This window comes from Notolabrus celidotus, chromosome 15 (genome assembly GCF_009762535.1).
Source record: "Notolabrus celidotus isolate fNotCel1 chromosome 15, fNotCel1.pri, whole genome shotgun sequence".
NCBI lineage: Eukaryota > Metazoa > Chordata > Actinopteri > Labriformes > Labridae > Notolabrus > Notolabrus celidotus.
In genome coordinates this window covers 16,147,329-16,166,126 of record NC_048286.1, presented here as the reverse complement: position 1 = coordinate 16,166,126, position 18,798 = coordinate 16,147,329, and the positions used below count along the sequence as shown (strand labels likewise).

At 40.2% G+C, this 18,798-nt stretch overlaps 2 protein-coding genes across 8 annotated transcripts; one reads left to right on the top strand and one right to left on the bottom strand.

The window, feature by feature from the left end:
* Positions 1-637: 637 nt before the first annotated feature.
* On the bottom strand, positions 638-14,010 carry ss18 (SS18 subunit of BAF chromatin remodeling complex). 7 transcript variants are annotated; one of them, XM_034702999.1, is made up of 11 exons: positions 13,824-14,007; positions 12,157-12,233; positions 11,979-12,063; positions 10,575-10,731; positions 8,448-8,678; positions 8,156-8,326; positions 7,783-7,860; positions 6,080-6,202; positions 3,218-3,348; positions 2,733-2,796; positions 839-2,019 (listed from the first exon to the last, which is right to left on the bottom strand). In XM_034702999.1, the coding sequence occupies exons 1-10, from the start codon at positions 13,890-13,892 to the stop codon at positions 2,779-2,781; spliced, it is 1,140 nt and encodes a 379-aa protein (XP_034558890.1). In that variant the 5' UTR covers positions 13,893-14,007; the 3' UTR covers positions 839-2,019; positions 2,733-2,778. The 7 variants fall into 7 exon arrangements, 6 of the variants coding, with proteins under 6 accessions (XP_034558889.1, XP_034558895.1, XP_034558890.1 ...); XM_034702998.1 differs by lacking the exon at positions 2,733-2,796 and having other exon boundaries at positions 638-2,019; positions 13,824-13,999; XM_034703001.1 differs by lacking the exon at positions 2,733-2,796 and having other exon boundaries at positions 8,448-8,654; positions 13,824-14,010.
* Positions 14,011-14,598: 588 nt separating this feature from the next.
* Positions 14,599-18,180, top strand: psma8 (proteasome 20S subunit alpha 8). Its single transcript, XM_034703480.1, has 7 exons — positions 14,599-14,814; positions 15,736-15,862; positions 16,307-16,431; positions 16,737-16,859; positions 16,957-17,076; positions 17,565-17,627; positions 17,710-18,180. The coding sequence occupies exons 1-7, from the start codon at positions 14,713-14,715 to the stop codon at positions 17,803-17,805; spliced, it is 756 nt and encodes a 251-aa protein (XP_034559371.1). The 5' UTR covers positions 14,599-14,712; the 3' UTR covers positions 17,806-18,180.
* Positions 18,181-18,798: the final 618 nt, after the last annotated feature.

The following is an 18,798-nucleotide window of genomic DNA, read 5'->3' as shown; positions in this document are numbered from 1 at the left end:
CTGGGAAGGGGTGGGGCGGCCAGCTGTGGAGCAGCAGGATGGTGAGGTGACTAGGAGATGCCTCTTAAACCTGAGCAGGGATACACAAACACACATAAAAATAGTCCAAAACTAAAAAAAAAAAGTTCAGCCGTTCCTCGTCTCTTGGAGTACACTCCTGCTGCACTCACAGATGTACACACACACACACACACTCATCAGCCAGCACCAAGGCAACCTGAGCACTCTGCGGCCCTCTTAACACTAACACCAGTCTCCCATCACGTGCTTCGGCCACACATCTGGTGTACCATCTGTATCACTCCCCCCAATGTGACAGGTAGTCCCTCTCCCTCTCTGGAGGGAGGCAGAAGGGGGAGAGAGGGACACGGAAGGTAATTTTGGGTGTAAATGTGCTCTGGACCTCTCTGGATGCATCTGGACAAAGCAGACATGCTGCTGAGCGGTGCTGGGTCATTATCAGTAGGAAACTGATTACCAGATCGCAGATGAAGACAAAACAATTATATCAAACTGTCACATTATGATGGCACCAAACGTGCACATCTTGTTTGGGTTGTCGTCAGGATGAATGAGTTTGCACTTTTTTATAAATTGAAAGCTGTCAATGAAAGGCTATAAATGACACAAGTCAAAATATATTAAAGATTCTTCCAATTTATTGTACAGTTATACATTGCCATGACACAAAAGTGACCACTTGGATGGGGTGCAGAATGTAAAATATTAAAACAGCCATATAAACAATATGAGAGGACATGAATTCCTCTTCTTTATGCAGCTGTACATGTGGGATCAATAAAGTATGCACCGTAAAACAGATATCAAGCCAGTGATATAAAACTGCACAACCAGTCTTTACTGTGAAATTAAGGAATCAATTTCAGAACATTATTTTCACATCTTATGTTACATATTTGACAGTAACAATTATTCACACACACACAACACTATTTGAATGACATCAACTTAGACGTTTATTCAAAGAGGGAAGAGGGGTTCCAGCATTGTCAAGACTAACAAAACAAAGGACTTGTAAGAAATGTTTTTTATACCATGTTTGATCCATCCCATTCACAAATTTGCAATCAATGGACAAGAGTGAGATGCTTGTACAGAAAGAGAAGGCTTCACCATGTAGAAACTAACACTTTGAGGTGGCATTAGCTACATACAGTCTCTTTTCACGTGTGTCCAGGCCTGTGGGCACACATTTTTCAGCAATTTTGGGTGGAAAAAATCTATTACTGATCAAAATTTGTTGTTTTTTTTTTTACACATCTTAGCACAGAGACAAAATTTCTTTAAAACAACAAAGAAAAAGAAAAAACGTGCTGGATGGGATCATAAAAAAAAACATTGACACATACACTTCATGAAATAAACAACACAGCTTTAGTACTAGTTTCCAATGTCTGATACAAAGTTAGCTTGATCTAAAAAGCATAAAATATATTTTTACATCATCACATACATCAAGACATGTACCATGGCCTAGTGGGAAGTTCAACTGGTGCATTATTTTATCTCCCCGCTCCTACACATTGACCTACTGCTGGCATTATTGCTTCTTATGACCAAGGAGCTGAAGGATAGAGAAACAATGCACCACAGTAGATTGAAACTGTACAGTTAAATCTTCTCTGATATCCAAAATTTTGTTATCCCATTTCACAATCTGCAATGCTAAAGGATAAGGCAGTTCCATTTTTAAGGCATTGCTGCTTTGAGACATACTGGACCAGAGGGAGAGTCATAAACTTTGACATTATCAAGCCCATTTTGATGTTATACTGAATACATTTTTTTATAGGCCAAAATCAGAGCCCAAAGACAGGGGAGAATGTATCTTGTATTTTCGGGTGTTGTGTGTTCGTGTCTGAGAGGATCTCAGGGAGCTACGGCCATCATTTAAGTCTGCTTAGCAGTTGACCAGATGTCAAAGCTCAACAGAGATCAGAGCAGAGCTGTGTGGGTTGCTGTGACCATCTCTCATTGCTGGTAATTTCCATACTGGCCCTGTGGAGAGAAATGTGACAGACTTATGTTACTGACCTTCTCAAAAACAACGCGTCAGAGCTTAAATTCACAAATCTCAAAATGGTGCAAACAAATATTTGTGGTTAAAACCATATAGTACTCCAAACCATGATAAATGTCTTCACTTGCTGGTATTGACCAGCAGGTGGCAGCATGGCCTCATAACTTGTGAAACTAACTGGATACCTCAGCCACAGCATGGCTGAGGCTGAAATTCCTTATTGTGGTGGAAACTATATCCATGTGAATTCAATGTATAACAGTAGTAGTTAATGCATTTCTAAACAGGGGTCGAAGAATGTGTTTGGCATTAATGGAGAGTACAAAGGAAACAAATTTGAAAGAAAAAATATGTTGTCAGTCTGATATACAATATAACATTAGAATTCAAATTGTGCTACAGAAAGGACAAAAGTTACATAAAGCAGATTCAGGACACAGTCAAAGTACTAAACTTTTGGCTGTCTCCCTGCAGACTAAGCATGCTGTGTTTTTTAGACCTCGTGACTTACAATTCGACCCCTGGTTAATAAAAAAAAAAAAAAAAAAAATCAAGAAAAAGAAAATTAAGAAAAAGAGAAAGATGGAAGGAAGATAAAGAAAAAGGACAGACAGAAGAAACAAAAATGCAAATTAAGGCTAGGTGGTCAAACGTCTAGATTGGACGTTGAGGTCTTCACAGCAACCATTACCTTTGCTTCTTACAGAGCTAGTCAGGGGGTTCAAATCCCCGGGTCTTTATTTCCTCATGTGCCCCTGAATGTTCAAAGATAAAGATATCAAAGTGTAGCTGTGGTCCCCACAAAAGACCACAGGAAATACAGGGCAACAAATAGATCTCCCTTTAAACACGAGAGCAGTCTGGACCATGTTAAAGGAAGAATCCTCTTAAAGCCCTCATATTTCACTGATTCGGCATTCCACATCAGCCCGGATATATTTAAGTAAGATCTAAATTAACAATGAGAGACAATCACAACACATACAGCCATTTGGAAGAACAGAATTAACCCCCAATATGATGACAGCATGCATACTATGCCACCTTTAAATGTTTATGTTCTAACACTGGTACACAAAATACACAACTAGCTCTGGCAATAAATACAATAAAGGAAAACTAAGAAGAATTCATCGACAAGTCTCTGTGACCGTTCTATGTTTTGGTTATACTCACCTGGTCGTAACCGTAAGGGCGTTGCTGCTGGGCTTGTGGGGGTCCGGGTTGAGGAGGGCGATAGCCCCCGTACTGCTGCCCCTGCCCCTGAGGGTAGTTAGGGTACTGTCCTGGGCCAGTTTGGGAGGGACCTACAACAAATGTTGGGATCTCAGTTTACACACCATGTATAGTTGACAGATTTAGGAAGTGCTTTAAAGGCAGATTAAGCAGGTACAGAAATAGGTATCCAGACATCTTTGGCTTTTAACAAGTGTTGTACCAAAGTTCATGACAACTCTGATTCAATTGAACAGTTTAATTGAAATGCAGGACATTTGTAGACAATGCTGTGTTACAGACAAGAAAATTCCCCCCCAAATAACCCAGTGATATCTGCAGTAACATGCATGAATACCTCTACTAAGTATGATCATGGTAACATTCAACAGGACTTTTTATCCTGTCCAAACTTCATGACACAAAAGTGTGGGCATTTCTTTCTTTTAACACAGTCCAGCTTTTGGTCTTATCACCTGCTTAGAGAGAAATGTGGCAAATGTCAAACACAGGTTTGGGCTCAAACACGGCACCCCAGTCTGAACTGCACCAACTTTTTCTCATTAGCCGTTTCTGTTTCCAACTTGTTCCTCGTATAACTCTTGGGAATCCCTGTAAGTTTACTATCACTAATGGGCTGCGATAAGAAAAGCTGATGGATGTATGACAAATGATGGTGGATATGTCTGACCCATTTGTTTAGGCGGCCTCCACAATGCCTGACTCAGTAATGAATGAGAATGAGTGAGTCAGGTTGAAGCCGGGCTGAGGTTCCCTAATGCAAGGAGACATCAAGGAGATTCTGTTGGTCTTCATTAGGAGGGGCAGGCGTCATTAAAAAAAAAAGAAGCCCTCTCTTCATCAGCCCCCGTACACTGTAACTGTCTATGCAGGTGCAGCGAACGCCCGAGCAAAGCCTGACTGGGGCCGGAGTCAAATGAGGCCCACGCAGCATCGTTAGGCGCTCATAATGCCTGATGCTGTTGAGCATAACCTTGTGGGGGTCTGTGAGAGGAAGCTTGTGTGCGTGTGTGCCAGATGGATCTCACCTCACAGCCTCTGCCTCTCTGTTAGCTCATTACTGACATGAGCTCTGGCTCCGACAGAGGCTGAGTGATGGAAAGTTCTGCTGAAAAATGGGACCAGGAAGAAAAAGACCAAAGAGTTGCAGGGGCCTTTAATACCTCCACGCATGAGGAACTATATTTAAACAGCCTTCGTTTTATTAAATTACTTTGTGTTGAGTCCTATAGCTGCACCCATATTTTGAATAACCTTAAGTATTAAAAGTACTGAATAGGCATGAGTCAATTCAACGTTCCTACCACGATGTCTCATGACTGTTTCTGGTTTGTGCTTTGTTTTGCTAAGTGTCACAACTGCTGTGCATCTTAAACCTTTAAATAGTGTTTTATTTAGTAGTAGGATGTTTACTGTTGGCTAATATTGACAAATATTTTTCCTAAGTGCTACAACTCGGGGAGTTCATAATCTTTACACACTTGAGGTTATCAAAAAAAAACAGTACTTAGACACTTCTCAATACCTTGTGTTTTCAAAGAATACAATCGCTCTTTATTTTATGTTCTAACGTATCAAAAGAGACGGGGGCGGCAGAACTATCCAGACTAGGGGTGGGAATCGAAAACCGGATGTAATTGATTCTTCTTAACGATTCATTTCCCAGCACAACGTCACGTTTGCATTCCGTCACACACTCTGCAACACAGAACTCCTTCAACCACGGAGAAACATGCTTTTCCTCTCCAAATTCAAAGTATTTTCCTCCAGGCTCCAGGGGCCACGTCCGGACTCACGCGGACGAAAAAGAGGCACAGAGAGCGGGTAAAATACCTCAGCGATGACCCCCGGAGGAAAAGCGTTTTTCCTCTCCAAATTCAAAGTCCTTTCATCAAGGCTCGAGGGACCACGTCTGGACCAGTCTATCTATCTTTTATTTACAGTCTATGGTCCAGACTCACGAGGCCGAGAATGAGGTCAATCTATTGTTCAGTATGTTCAAGTTGAATATGTTCATGTTCAGTCTTGTGCAGACATAATTTTGGAAAAATGTAATGGTTCCTTTTGGTTCAGAAGACTGTGTAGAACAACTTTTTTTCCCCCTCAAAAAAATACTCAGGAATCGTTTGGAGAATTGATATGGAATTGGATTGATAAGGAGAATTGACATTGATGTAATCTTATCAATTCCCACCCCTAATCCAGACACAGCAAAAACTAATACAATGTTATTATTATGTCATGTCCTATGTGTTAGTATGATTTCAGTGGCCATTTATGTGAAGCACAGTGAGCACGTTGGTAATCTAAGACAAGAAAATGATCTTTTTCCTGGTGTCCAGTACTTTGTCCAGTCCCAGTTTCTTTGTTATTAAAGAAGTACCAATGTAGTTTGAATGTTATCAATAGTGTTATGAAGTCTGAAATTCCCCTACCCTGAAAACCTTACTACATATACACCGCCTCATATTTGTAACCATCAGCCAAAGCCCCTCTCCCGTTCCCTTAGTCTGTCATATCAAACAGTAGAACCAGGAGAAATGCTAATGTGGTGGCAGCCTCTTTCCTTGATTAAATTTTTCCACCAAGCTTCAATCCCCTAACCGTTCATTAAGGTGCTTCTTAAATTCCCTACTCCTGACGATGTCTTGACACGCATCTGGCTCCGATACAGTTCTGAGGGGCAATAACCAAAAACTCACTCAGGAGGGATTTTTGATCCAGCAAAAGGCAACTTAAGAGAGCTGATAGTGCCTCCTACTGGACAAATATGTGCCCCCAATGCAAGGGGAAGAAACTCACCGTAGCCCTGCTGCTGTGGTGGGTAGCCCTGCTGACCCGGGTACTGCTGCTGAGGAGGGTAGCCCTGCTGCTGGGGAGGGCCTTGCTGGTATGCTTCTTGCTGTTGGCCATACTGGGCATTACCTTCAGGGGGTAATGACACACAATGTGAGCAACAGGTGGGTTACTACAGAGGAACAACAAAGCAAAAACGTTAACATTTCTCATACTTTCACTTAAAAAAAAATCTATCTTTCTTTCCATTTCAGATTTTTGTTTTTGTTTAAATGTAACTATACTTTCAGCCATGACAAAATAAACAAGGACATTTAGTGATAAGATAGTTTCTGCAAAGTAAAGCTTACTATTAGGTACTATCTAAGAGTTAATGACTCACACACACTATAGCAGTGAAGGCATTCAAGTCAAAGTAAAGAAAGGATCATGTTTCAAGTCATGACTGAAGTCTAAGATGGATAACATACTGCTATTTGAAATATTCAATTTATAGGTAAATCTAACCTTCTAATGGCAAATGACAGAATAAAATGCATGCTAATCTAACAGGAAAAAATTATATACATTGTCATGATCCAACATGTTAGAGCAGAGATAAAGATCCTTCCATAATAGTAGTGTTGTGGTGACCTCCAAGACTCTGAACTTCAACCTAAATCAACTTAATAAGGATCCAATACTTTCAATTTACCCAGGTTATACCTGACATTTAAAGAAGTTGAGATACTCATGATGGCGTAAGAAGAAACTGATTATGTTCCTGAGAGGTGCTGGGAAGCACAACATAATGCATGGACACCTGCCAGTTTTGAGCTAGCCTTGTTGTAAGTAGTCCTGCTTTTTGTGATCTGGTTGTTGCTTTCCTAAAAATCCTCAGAGCACATTTTTCATTATTACAGAAAAATAGGAAAGTACACGTTTGACAGTTCAAAAAGGAAAATAGTGTTGTCAGTAGAAAACAAAAAACAAAAACAAACAACAAATGAGTAAATGTTAATTGGACAAAGAAAGAGGAAGAGCTTGTCAAGTAAAGTAATAACAGCACCTCTTGACACAAAAACATGGAGAAAATCAGAAGTGTACCAAGTGTTAGATTAGAGGAAAACACACTTGTAGAACAGTTCTTTAAAAGTAGTCGGTGGTTTATAAAGGATTAGTTCATCTCTTCTGACAAGGATCATTTCCTGTCGGAGCACAAAATCTGTGTTTATGAAAAATGTGCACATTAAAAAGTGCTTTCAGAATATGAATATTCTGGCTTCTACACCACAAGGAGCATGTTTCTAGAACATCTGACTGATCACCGTTTATTATAATACAACCTTTGTCCAGCTTTTGGCCTGTACTTCTGCAACACTTGCAGAAATCTTGACCTAACTTTTCCTTTACACCAATAGGTAAAGCAGCAGCCACACACGGGGGGAGGCCATTACAAAACTGTGTGCATGCTTACCTATCTATGGTCTGCAGCACATATAAATCTAGGGTGAGTATGGACTTTTTTCGAAATCAGACAGAATATATATATTTTTTTCCTTTTACAGAGCCCTAAGTCTCTCCGATTTCCCAGAAAATAATAAAGAAACTGAAATACGGGTGTTGTCACAGTCTCTTTGCATCATTTGTGTCTTAACACAAGTCCTGGGTTTAATTTGTTTTGGGTTTTTTTGGTTGATTTTCTCCAAGTGACTGGAGGGTTCGCCTACCTTCTGAGGCTCCCTGTCCTGCGTGACTGTACTGGTCCCCATAGTAGTCTTCCTGCCCTGGGTACTGCTGAGGGGGTCCTACATACACATACACACAACATACACACAAGTAGATTCAAGGTGTTGTTGGATCGGTTGTGTGAGGGGAAGAGTAGAGATGATGGATACCTTGCCGCTAGTTCTTGTTAGAAAGCTTTCTTTGGGTCACGTGACTAATTTTATGATCGGAGGCTTTGGGGAACAGAGCTACTGAAGTGAAAATAGAGGAAAATTGAGAGGAACAAGAGTAAGAAATGCAGGATGGTGGGTTAGGGAGAAGAAAGACCAACACTCACAACTTGCACACTTGACAGACACACTGTGAGGGGTATACCTTGCTGTGGAGGTCTGTAGGGCGGCATTGGCCTCTGACCCATGACGTGGTTTCCTTGGTTGACCTGACCCATCATGCCCATCGGGTTCTGTTGTCCTTGGTAGTGCTGCCCGCCACCACCTGGAGGCATGTTATACTGCTGGGCGGGAGGCTGCTGGTGCATCATAGGGCCTGTGGCGCACACAGACAGAGTTATCGCTCAAATTATGGAGAGCTGAAAACCTACACATGCAGTGTATGGTTTAATAAATGCATGTACAGTGAGTGTAAATAAGCAATTGAGTTGTTTTACCTTGATTGGGCTGCATATTCATGTTTGGTCGAGGTCCATAGTTTCCCATCGGCTGGCCCTGGGTCATGTTCATTTGGCTCTGAGCTGGCATGCCCTGGGAGGAAGGAACGGTGTGGTTGTAGCCACCCATGGAGCCATGGCTGCTAGGAGGGATATTCATGGAGCCACTGGGCATGTTGGGAGGCTGGTTGGGGCCGGGGCCGGGACCTTGCATGGGCATATGATTAGGACCTGGACAACAGCAGCAGAGATAATTCATGACCCTCTTTCAAGCATTTCAAAAGGGAAATTTAAATAAGCACATAAACAAACAAACTATGTGCAATTCTTTGGTTATTTAAGGCGGTTTCCATAAACCAGAAATGACAATCAATTTTCAAATAAAAGTTAAATGCTTCTCAGGTCACTATTTAATACACAATGACAACATTTTGTGCATTACTCATTATTCCCAGTAAAATAGTCTTGACTAGCATTTTGTTAGAATAGCAAAAAGAAAACCAAGGGGCTCTTGGGGGCTTGCATCTGTTAAAGCTGCTGTAGGAATGGTGTAAAAAACATTACTTTTTTTCTGCTGGGTTTGGAGAAAAGGTCATAATGCCCATCGGTACTCATCGGTAAGTGGAGTAATTTGAGACTATTGTGAAATCTCTGCATTTTCCAATGCCTTTTTGTCAAGCAACGTTATTATTCCCCTTGTTCCCGTTATGACGGACCAATCATAGTTAATCTCCAATCCTCTGTCCTGATTGGTTAAGGGACGGCCCCTACTATGTCCTCTGATTGGTTATGAGTCCGGCACTATCATGAGTGCACACGCTGATCTGTGTTGGGCTAAGTGGAGATCTGGTTGGGAGGGATAGTGTTGACATTCGAAGTCACTGAACACTGAAAATATATTTACTCTGTGACTACCAACAGCAGCTTTAAATAAAGAATCATGTCGATGCTAAACGATACTAGGCCCGATGTTCCCTGCGAGCTGAGGAGAAGGAGGCAAGGATGACGTGCTGGTATTGAGGTGCAAGCTAAGAAAAGACGACAACGACCTGTCCTTCCACCCACCGTTATGGGGAATGTAAGATCTATCTACGATAAGGTGGACAAGCTAACCCAGCACCAGAGGGAATACTGGCTGAGTAGCATCATGCTAACAGAGGTAACACCGGACACGAAAGCCACATTGGAAGGATTAAACCTGCTGTGGGCGGACAGGATACAGGAGAGCAAGACTGAACACACTGGTGAAGAAGGCCAGCTCAGTCCTGGACCCTGCGGAGGTGGTGGATGACAGGAGGATTATGGCCAATCTGTCGCCTCTGATGGACATTTCTTTTTTAGATATATATTCTAATAGATTAGATATATATTGACATAGAGTGGTCTAGACCTCCTATGTTTGTAGAAGCGTCTTGAGATAACGTTTGTTGTGATTTGGCGCTATACAAATAAAGATTGATTGATTGAATCAGGAAAAGGAAATCCCCAAAATTCCTTTTCTTTACTTTTCAATTTTACGGGAGCTACAAAAGAACTCCAAAACTGGCCACACTCTTTAGAAAATGCCAACTGTGTCTGTCTAAGAGACCTGAGGTGTTGATTCTTTCAAATGTGGGATGGGTGCATGTTGAGGCCGAGCTAACGAGTGTTAACACTGTACAGTCGGTCTAAATGTATATTTAATGTTGAGATGTTTCAGTGAACTCCCTTTCCTTATTTGAACAGCAGTTTCAGTGAAGGAATCCAACACCACAACCTTCTTCTTAATTCTAAAATATGTGGGTGGTGTATCAATCAGTGCCTTTGAACACAACATCACAAGGCGTCTGGATTTTTAAAACATTAACAAATGTAAAAGCTAGAAAACAAAGCATACACTGAAAAAAAAAAACCATACTGTCGAAAGAGAAGAGGATAACCATAATAAAACGTGTACAAGTCTGAGACCACCAGAGCTGGCGAATGGGTGACATCATCTTTCAGCACAGCGACCTCCCTCACAGTTCTGTGGTGTTGCTAGGCAACCCAAGTGAGACAGGGACTACGGGAAAAAGAATGGGAAAGAAAAGAGAGAGAAAGAGACGGGAGGAAGTAGTGGAGGAGGGGTGGGGGTGGGGGGTCACTCACCAGGCATCTGTCCATTCATCTGGTTCTGCATGTGTGGAGCTGGAGGGCCACCGCTGACCATACCCTCAGAGGGCATGTTGTGAGCGTGAGGAGGCTGAGGAGGGGGCCCACTTTGGTTCATCCCACCAGGGCCCATGGGCATGTTTTGAGTGGGAGGCTGCAGGCGCACAACACAGACACAAGAACACACATCAGCTGACAACAAACACATCTGAGCCTCAGCCATGCAAAAGAAATAAACAAGTTAAAAGTAAGGATGTCTGTACAAAATATCATTCATCTCCACACCAAAAATGTGGCATACCTTTGACTAACAACTTTTAAAGAAAAAGTCACATACGTGGTCACAGAAGTACTAAACACTGTAAACTGAACTTCAATTGCCAGTGTCTTCAGTCTTCAATAACTGTGACGTGTGTGGCTGGCAAGCATAAATGGCCAATGAGCACTAAGATGTAACAAACTAAATATTTACAACTTTAGATAATATTATGGGGATTTTTTTTATAAACCCACAGGCCTTCAAGCAATTCTTAATGCAGCTCTTACAAACTAGAGCACTAAGGTTATATTGACTTATACTGAGCATCTAAAATAGGTTAGTTAAAACAATAACAAAGCATCTGGTTATTTCTTTCCTAACTTTGGGAAGCTGCACAGAATAATGCCAAATATTTATCAATAATTTGTACACACTGAGAAGAATACCTTGTGACAAGGAAGCTGAAATGTATCAATATAAGGTTCAGGTTACTTTCTTTGTACCCGTAGGTAAACTTGTTTTGCAGCCAGTGAGATGTTAGGTCAATACAGAGTGAGAAGACAGATGTCAGACAGAACAAACTATTTAATGTTCAAAACACACAAAAATATCCTAAAATAAAATTAATCTAACAATAAAAATGGTAAAATGAATAGACATGATGAAATGATAAAAGTGCCAAAGGTTCCATTTAAAAGGCAAATCAGAAAACAGTCAACCAATAAAAACTAATAAAAACGATAAAATCATGTGAATAAATAAGAAAATCTGGGCTCAAGTCTTAAAATTGGAGGTTGACTGTGTGAGAAAATAAATGCTGTTGCTTGTTCAGCTCAGTAACAGCAGCAGGAACAAAGCTGTGGCTTGCTTAGATTAAAAAATCAAAACAACAAATAGATAACAGATTATTAATTGCACTGTCCATCCTGAGCGTTTATCGGTCATTTTGGAGATTAATCACACAAATCTTTGTTCAGATTGTTTACTATATTCAATTGTAAGTGAAACACTATTATCTCTAATGTAACATTGGCAAAGCAAGAGTTGAACACAAGTCTAGCCTAAAAGCTCTCTGTTGTGAGGTTGAAAAGACAATTTATGATACACAATTCACTTAATAGTTCGGAAGGGTCAGTACTTACAGCAGGGAGGAGGGACTGCATGTTCTGATTGGAGTCTGCTATCGTGGCAAGGTACACTAAATTTCGATGCAGCATCTGTTGATAACTGGACAGTTGGAGAGTCATCAATATACAGGTTCTGAATTACATCAATATGAAAACAATAGTGTCAAGCAGGTGGTGAGGGATTATAACTTACTGTGAACATTCTGCTGTTTTTCCTTTACTCTGGAAGTCCATAATACACTGGATGAGCTGGTTGTTTTCGTCAAGTAACTGCAGGGGTAAAGATAAGATATGATAAGATAAGATAATCGTTTATTCGTCCCACAGCTGGGAAATGTAAGTGTTACAGCAGCGATGTAGACAGTGTAAAACAAACAAGAGCATGTATAGCAATTATTAAAAAGTTATTGGCAATTAAAATTTAAGAAGTAAAAAACAAGCATATTTTAATGATGTATATACACAACTAAATAAGTACATTTACAAATATTTACAAAACCAGGGATGTGGGGAAAAATGTGCACACACTTGTAGCATAGGTATAAAACAATGTACAGAACAGAACTGAGGAGGCAGAATTCACATATTTTGATATATTTTATTATCTAACTATCACCTACATATACTTTTTTAATGTAAAAACTACCTCACGTTCACGTCAGCATCTTTGCACTATTATCATATACTATTTTTAGCCTGTACATATTAGTCATGCCCATTTCTTATTATTTTGTGTTTATAGTTGATGTTATAATTATTATAATTTATACTTTTATGCCTTATTCTTATGCCTTTGTACAAAGAGAGCACAGTTTACCGAAGACAAATTCCTCATGTGTTCAAGCCTACCTGGCCAATAAAGCTGATTCAGATAATATGAGTAGAAAAAACGTATTGCACATGTAAGAAGAGAGGGATGAGTAATTATTGACCAATAACCAAGATGGACCAGTGCAAGTTGCACGTTTGTATCAAACAATGTCCCTACATTTCATGTGTTACTGAGACATTTGATGTATACATTTTTGTGTCGCTTATCTGATTCAGAAAATTACATTTTAAGGGAGCTCACTCAGCCCACATTAAGTGACTCAAGGTATTTTTCTTGCTTTTGGAAACAATGGAACAAATGCCTTTTTATGCTCGAATCAAAATGAATGTGTGCTGTTGACATATGATCTTTTTTATTTCTTGCTGGACATCTATTTGACCTATGCTTAGTCTTTTTTTTTATATTACTCTTGTGCTGATATGGACCTATGGGTCTGAAATAAAGTCTATCTTATTGCCCTTTCATGAATAGATGGGGGGAAATATTGCAATTGAGTCTGTTTTGGTGAGGTTATTGTTGTTGGCTATAAAGTCTGACCACTGCAGGAAGAATAGACCTGCTAGATAGTTATACCACAAGCTTATCTTGAGTAGAATAACACAAACACAATGTACAATGTGTGATGCTGAGGGACTCGGTGTAGTTATTCCTTTGCTTCCTCGTTGTTCTCAAATCGTACATGGAACACAAAGAGGAGGATGAGGTGGTTTTGTTGATGTGTGAGTGTGCATTTCTAGCTAACAAAAGACGCGTCTTGTTAGCTAGCTGTGCTGTGCTAACAAAACAGCAGGCCTCCATTCATATGAAATACATTTTAACGCCAGTGTTAGAAATTGATCTAAGTCCCACAGTGTACACATGGCCTCCCGACGCTGTACAGGTTCATATTCACCGCGCTTTGACCCTGCACATTGTTCCTGATCTGTTCACACTCGGTCTCGGATGGGCACCGCTACACTCATTAGCTCCGCGGCTAGCTGATGCCGAAGCCCTCCATTCTGAGACGCGCTTAAAAAAAGATGAATTACCTTTTGTATTCCAGCGGGAGTTATATCACCCTTCCCACGCTGCCTGTGAGGTGCAAACGCCACAGACATGCTGTTTACTCTTTGAAATTTAGGGCGAACAAGAGCATAAAAGTCGAAAAGTAGCCAACACGCTACACAAATCGGTAGAACTCAGATCAAACAGGACAGAAGAGGATGTCGGAATGGACTGGTCCGGTCTGGGTGTGGATACAGAACATTTGAAAAATATGTCAGGGATTAAAGTGTATTTCAATGATACAGTAATACGTATACGTCGTTTTTATTTCATAGTGATTACAAAACGTCGACACACTTTTCTACGTTTTTAAATTTACCAGCACCATAGCTCCCCTCTTATTACATTACCCCTATTATCGTGTAATGGAACAGTCCAGAGTTAGTCCTAAACCACTGGCAATGGAATGTTCCACTAAAGGGGTAATGCAGTTCGAGCTTTGACTAATATTTATCAAATATATATAATAAGCTGTTTAAAGCACGTATGGTCAATGACAGTAGTTATCTGACCGAGCTGTACGCTTTCATCCTCACATACATTGCGCCCTCTTTTCACATGATATATAGAATTCAATGAATACATGACTCTGATTTAAGACAGAAACACGGGAGTTGGTTTTTTTTCTGTTATTATTTAATCAATTATATCTTTTATCACAGAACTCACATTAAACATTGAGTATTCTGTTCATTTACAATTCTGCTCTGACTAAACCCCAGAGTTGGTATCGCCTCAGTTCAGAGGTCATGCGCATGCGCTGTCTTCAACACTTGGTAGCCGCACATCCTGAGCATCTCTTTGCTAACTAGCTGAATCATTTTGTGGGAGTCCTCTCTTCTCTTCTTGTGATTGTTTGTGTATACCAGGGCAATGGCGACACGATACGACAGGGCTATCACTGTGTTCTCTCCTGATGGTCATCTCTTTCAAGTGGAGTATGCACAGGAGGCAGTAAAGAAAGGTTCCACAGCGGTGAGTCTCAAAGAGAAACTAATGCTTAAGCTAACGTTAGCAAACTTCATTTAGCAAAGCCAGCTAAGCTAGCACACAGCACAATACTTTACTACACATGTTACCTATCTAATGTTGTTTTTGGACACATTGTTGCCCTCAAAATTTGTATTTTAATGCCCTGTTATGAATTATCAGTCTGCAACTTCATTAAGTAATGCTATAAACAACAATTTACAACAATTTAAAGAGTATCATTAGCAAGCATTTTGTCGCTGTGTCACTCTCACAGTAGTTTCAGTTTCAGTGTGATTTGCGAATTGAGGAAAAGCTGTCCAAGAATTGTAGTAATGTAGAGTTTAAACAATAAAGAAGCAAACATGAGAACAACATTTAAAGTACAATTTAAATGTCCAAGAAAAACGCTGTCATTTAGTTTACTCATCAAAGTTGTGCTGAGGCCACCGTAATGACGAAGGGTCTGTTTATAGTTCAGTATGCAAAATCCTACACTAAATTATAAAGTTTCTTATATAAGTTTACGAGATATCTATTCTGGTGTGTGCATTGTTTATGCACAACTTTATAAATTGACATTATTTAAATCAAATAGCCACACTGCACTGCGCTGACCTATTTTTGTCTATACTGGCTTCTGTCCCTCCTTTACATCCTTTTCCACAAAAAACAGAGCTAACTTCCACTTGATTCTGTCATGTTGTTAATGTTGTTATTACATCTTATCCATGGCAACACACAGCACTGTAAAGTGTATCCATCTCAAACAAACAGTGCATTCCCCATCATTAATGGAGCTGATCAGTGTGCCCTTTGTTACTTAATGTCTCATACCAACAGTCACAGTTTCAGTCTCTGGGGATGGAAGATCATGCAATGTCAATGAGCAGAAGCTAAACTTCTTTATTTTTTTATTCTTTGCAGGTTGGAATCCGAGGCAAAGACATAGTCGTCCTTGGAGTTGAGAAGAAATCCGTTGCAAAGCTGCAGGAGGAAAGGACAGTGCGTAAAATATGTGCACTGGATGAGCATGTCTGTATGGCGTTCGCAGGTACGTCACAATCACATCATTGAAATAAGACACATCTTTCATTTGGCATAGAGTGCAAATCAGTTTTCTCAAAATGCTAAATACTCTAAGCCAGTCCTATTCAATTCGTGGCCCGAAAGCAACTGCTGAGTGATTGTGACTTGGGTCCGGCAAGAAAAACATCTTTTACTAATACTGACAAGTGCTGCTCTTTCATTGTGTTGATGCCCTTTTGGGTGTGGCAATACGTTAATAAACATCCAGTGTGTTTGTTATCTTATCTATTTGTTTTTCTTTTAAAAATGGTTAACTTTGCTCACTGTCTGCTAAAAATGTCCGACCCAGCTCATGTCCTTAGTCTGAAAATCCATCCCAACCAAATATTTAATTGATTAGCCCTTCTAAGCTATTTATGTCAAATATCATGTCATGTATACTTACTCCACCTTTTTGAATATTTCACAGGTTTAACTGCAGATGCCCGCATTGTGATAAACAGAGCTCGGGTTGAGTGCCAGAGCCACAGGCTAACTGTTGAGGACCCAGTCACAGTGGAATACATCACACGCTACATCGCTACACTGAAACAGGTACTCATCTTTCTCCCATTTCATGAAGAGCGCACCACTAATATACTAGATTTGGTAAATGCCTGTAACTGATTCCAAACTGGGAAATGAAAAAAAAAAATACAACATACATGATGGACCATGCCGCAAGAGGCTGCCACCTAATACTGTGACAGCTCTTTAAAAGTTATGCCAAAGATTTCTCAACAAATGGCAACTACATAGTGATACCTAGTATAAGTATGACAAACAGTTCCTCGAAAACTGAAGCAGTGCATATTTTATTTTGTATAACAATTTGGAAATCTGGTCGAATTTGTTTGTAGCGCTACACTCAAAGCAACGGGCGCAGGCCATTTGGCATCTCTGCGTTAATTGTCGGCTTTGACTACGATGGGACTCCCAGGCTGTATCAGACAGACCCATCAGGAACCTACCATGCCTGGAAGGTAAGAGCGTTTTCTCTTTGTGACTTAGTTTTCTTGTTACACTTTCAGTCTGAAATTGATAGATAATTGAATTTTGCGCCCCTTGAAAAAAAAACAGGCAAATGCAATCGGCCGTAGCGCGAAAACTGTGAGGGAATTCCTGGAGAAGAATTACACGGAGGAAGCCATCGCAGGGGACAACGAGGCAATCAAGTTGGCTATCAAAGCTTTGCTTGAGGTAAGGTCAAATATAGTCTTTGCTTTCACCTAAATGTATTAACCTGCCGACTGTTAGTGGCTACATATGCACAGCTGCAAGTGCCAAATAGTATATTCAAAATCCGCAGGAGTATTTGTAATGTGTTTAAATCTACCACAGTCCTGAGACAGTCTTGACTGGTGCCAGATGTAAACCATAAAGATAAATAAGACATTGTGAAGATATCTGCTGTGTCATGCTTAATGGTTATGGTTATATACCGCCAAAGTTGCCCACAGTAAAATCAGAAACAGGAAGAAGTCGTGCATTGTGAACCATATTATGATTGGTTTCAGGAGCCTTGTTTGTGTATTGTTAGATTCAGTCATACCTTGAGCTGTTGATCAACTTTTAAAGTAAAATTTTCTGAACAACTTACATTTGTCAAGGACTTCTTCTTCTATTGATGCTTTTTAATTACTTCAGGAACCTTGTCTCTCTGCCTCACAACATTTGTTCTGTCACAGGTTGTCCAGTCAGGAGGCAAAAACATTGAGCTTGCTGTTATCAGACGAAACCAGCCGCTCAAGGTAATCTACTACAAGTTATATTCGGCCTTTGTGTTTGTTTGTTCTTCTTTATTTAAATGCTGATAATTGCTTTCATTTGCAGATTTTGGAATCCAAGGAAATTGAGACCCTGGTGGCTGAGATTGAGAAGGAAAAAGAAGAGGAGGCAGAGAAGAAGAAGCAGAAAAAATCCACTTAAACCAGTCCACTAAGGGGTTTTCTTCATTGCACTTAGATTACAATAGCATATTTGGGTTGCAAATATATGTTTTTGGAGAGTTGACTTCTCTCATTTATGTCAATGTAAAGAGCTAAATCATAACTTGAGATCTAGTGATGCATTCAGAGGATTGCTATACGGTTTGCAAAAAAAGCTGCAATACTTCAAGCAATTTGACTTCACTGATGGCAGATGAGCCCATGCATAGTCTCAAGTTATGTTTCAGATCTATAGCCACATACAGGATGTTTTTATAAATCACCAAACAGCTCTGATGGTGAATAATCTCTTTGCAACGTTCAAAGTATACTGAAATTAAATTCTCAATAAAAGCTGGCATGTTTGTAAAAACCCTTTCCATCTTATTTTTATGACTGGCTTTAATCAGGGGTCACGCAAGATGGCTTTACTACACAGTATCAATGTTAGAGTACAAAGAGTAATGTTGTTGTCACAAGTGGCAAAATGAATGGTTTCTTCAAGACAAGTAGAAGAAGGACTTCAAGAAAGAGGGGAAGAGATTCCTACCTTTTTTGTCTCCCTCTTTATTGATTATCCTACTGCAAAGCAAGTACTGCCATAAAGATAACTACAGTTTAAAACACCACTAGCGGCACTATGGTGTGTGTGGCAATAAAGTGGAGTGGTTTTCATTTATCAGCATTCTGTCGCAGACCTGGAAATGAAAAAAGAGGTATCTGATTGCTTTATAAAGTGCTCACCTCTCCCTCAGTCATTTAAAACAAATTAGCGATGAGCGAATGAAGTGTCTAATGGTGGCCCAGCGAGACCCCCTTTTTTGCCTCTCCTTTTTTATTTCACCCTAAATTCGCTTATCAAGCAAGCGCTGCTCTGAATTCTCAACGACACAATTATGGCCGGCGGTGTGGTAGGGCTGCTTAATGGGATCCTGGCCTCAGACCCCAGTGGGAACTTTCAGTGACTTTAATCTGGAGCCCTTTGAAAAGTTGT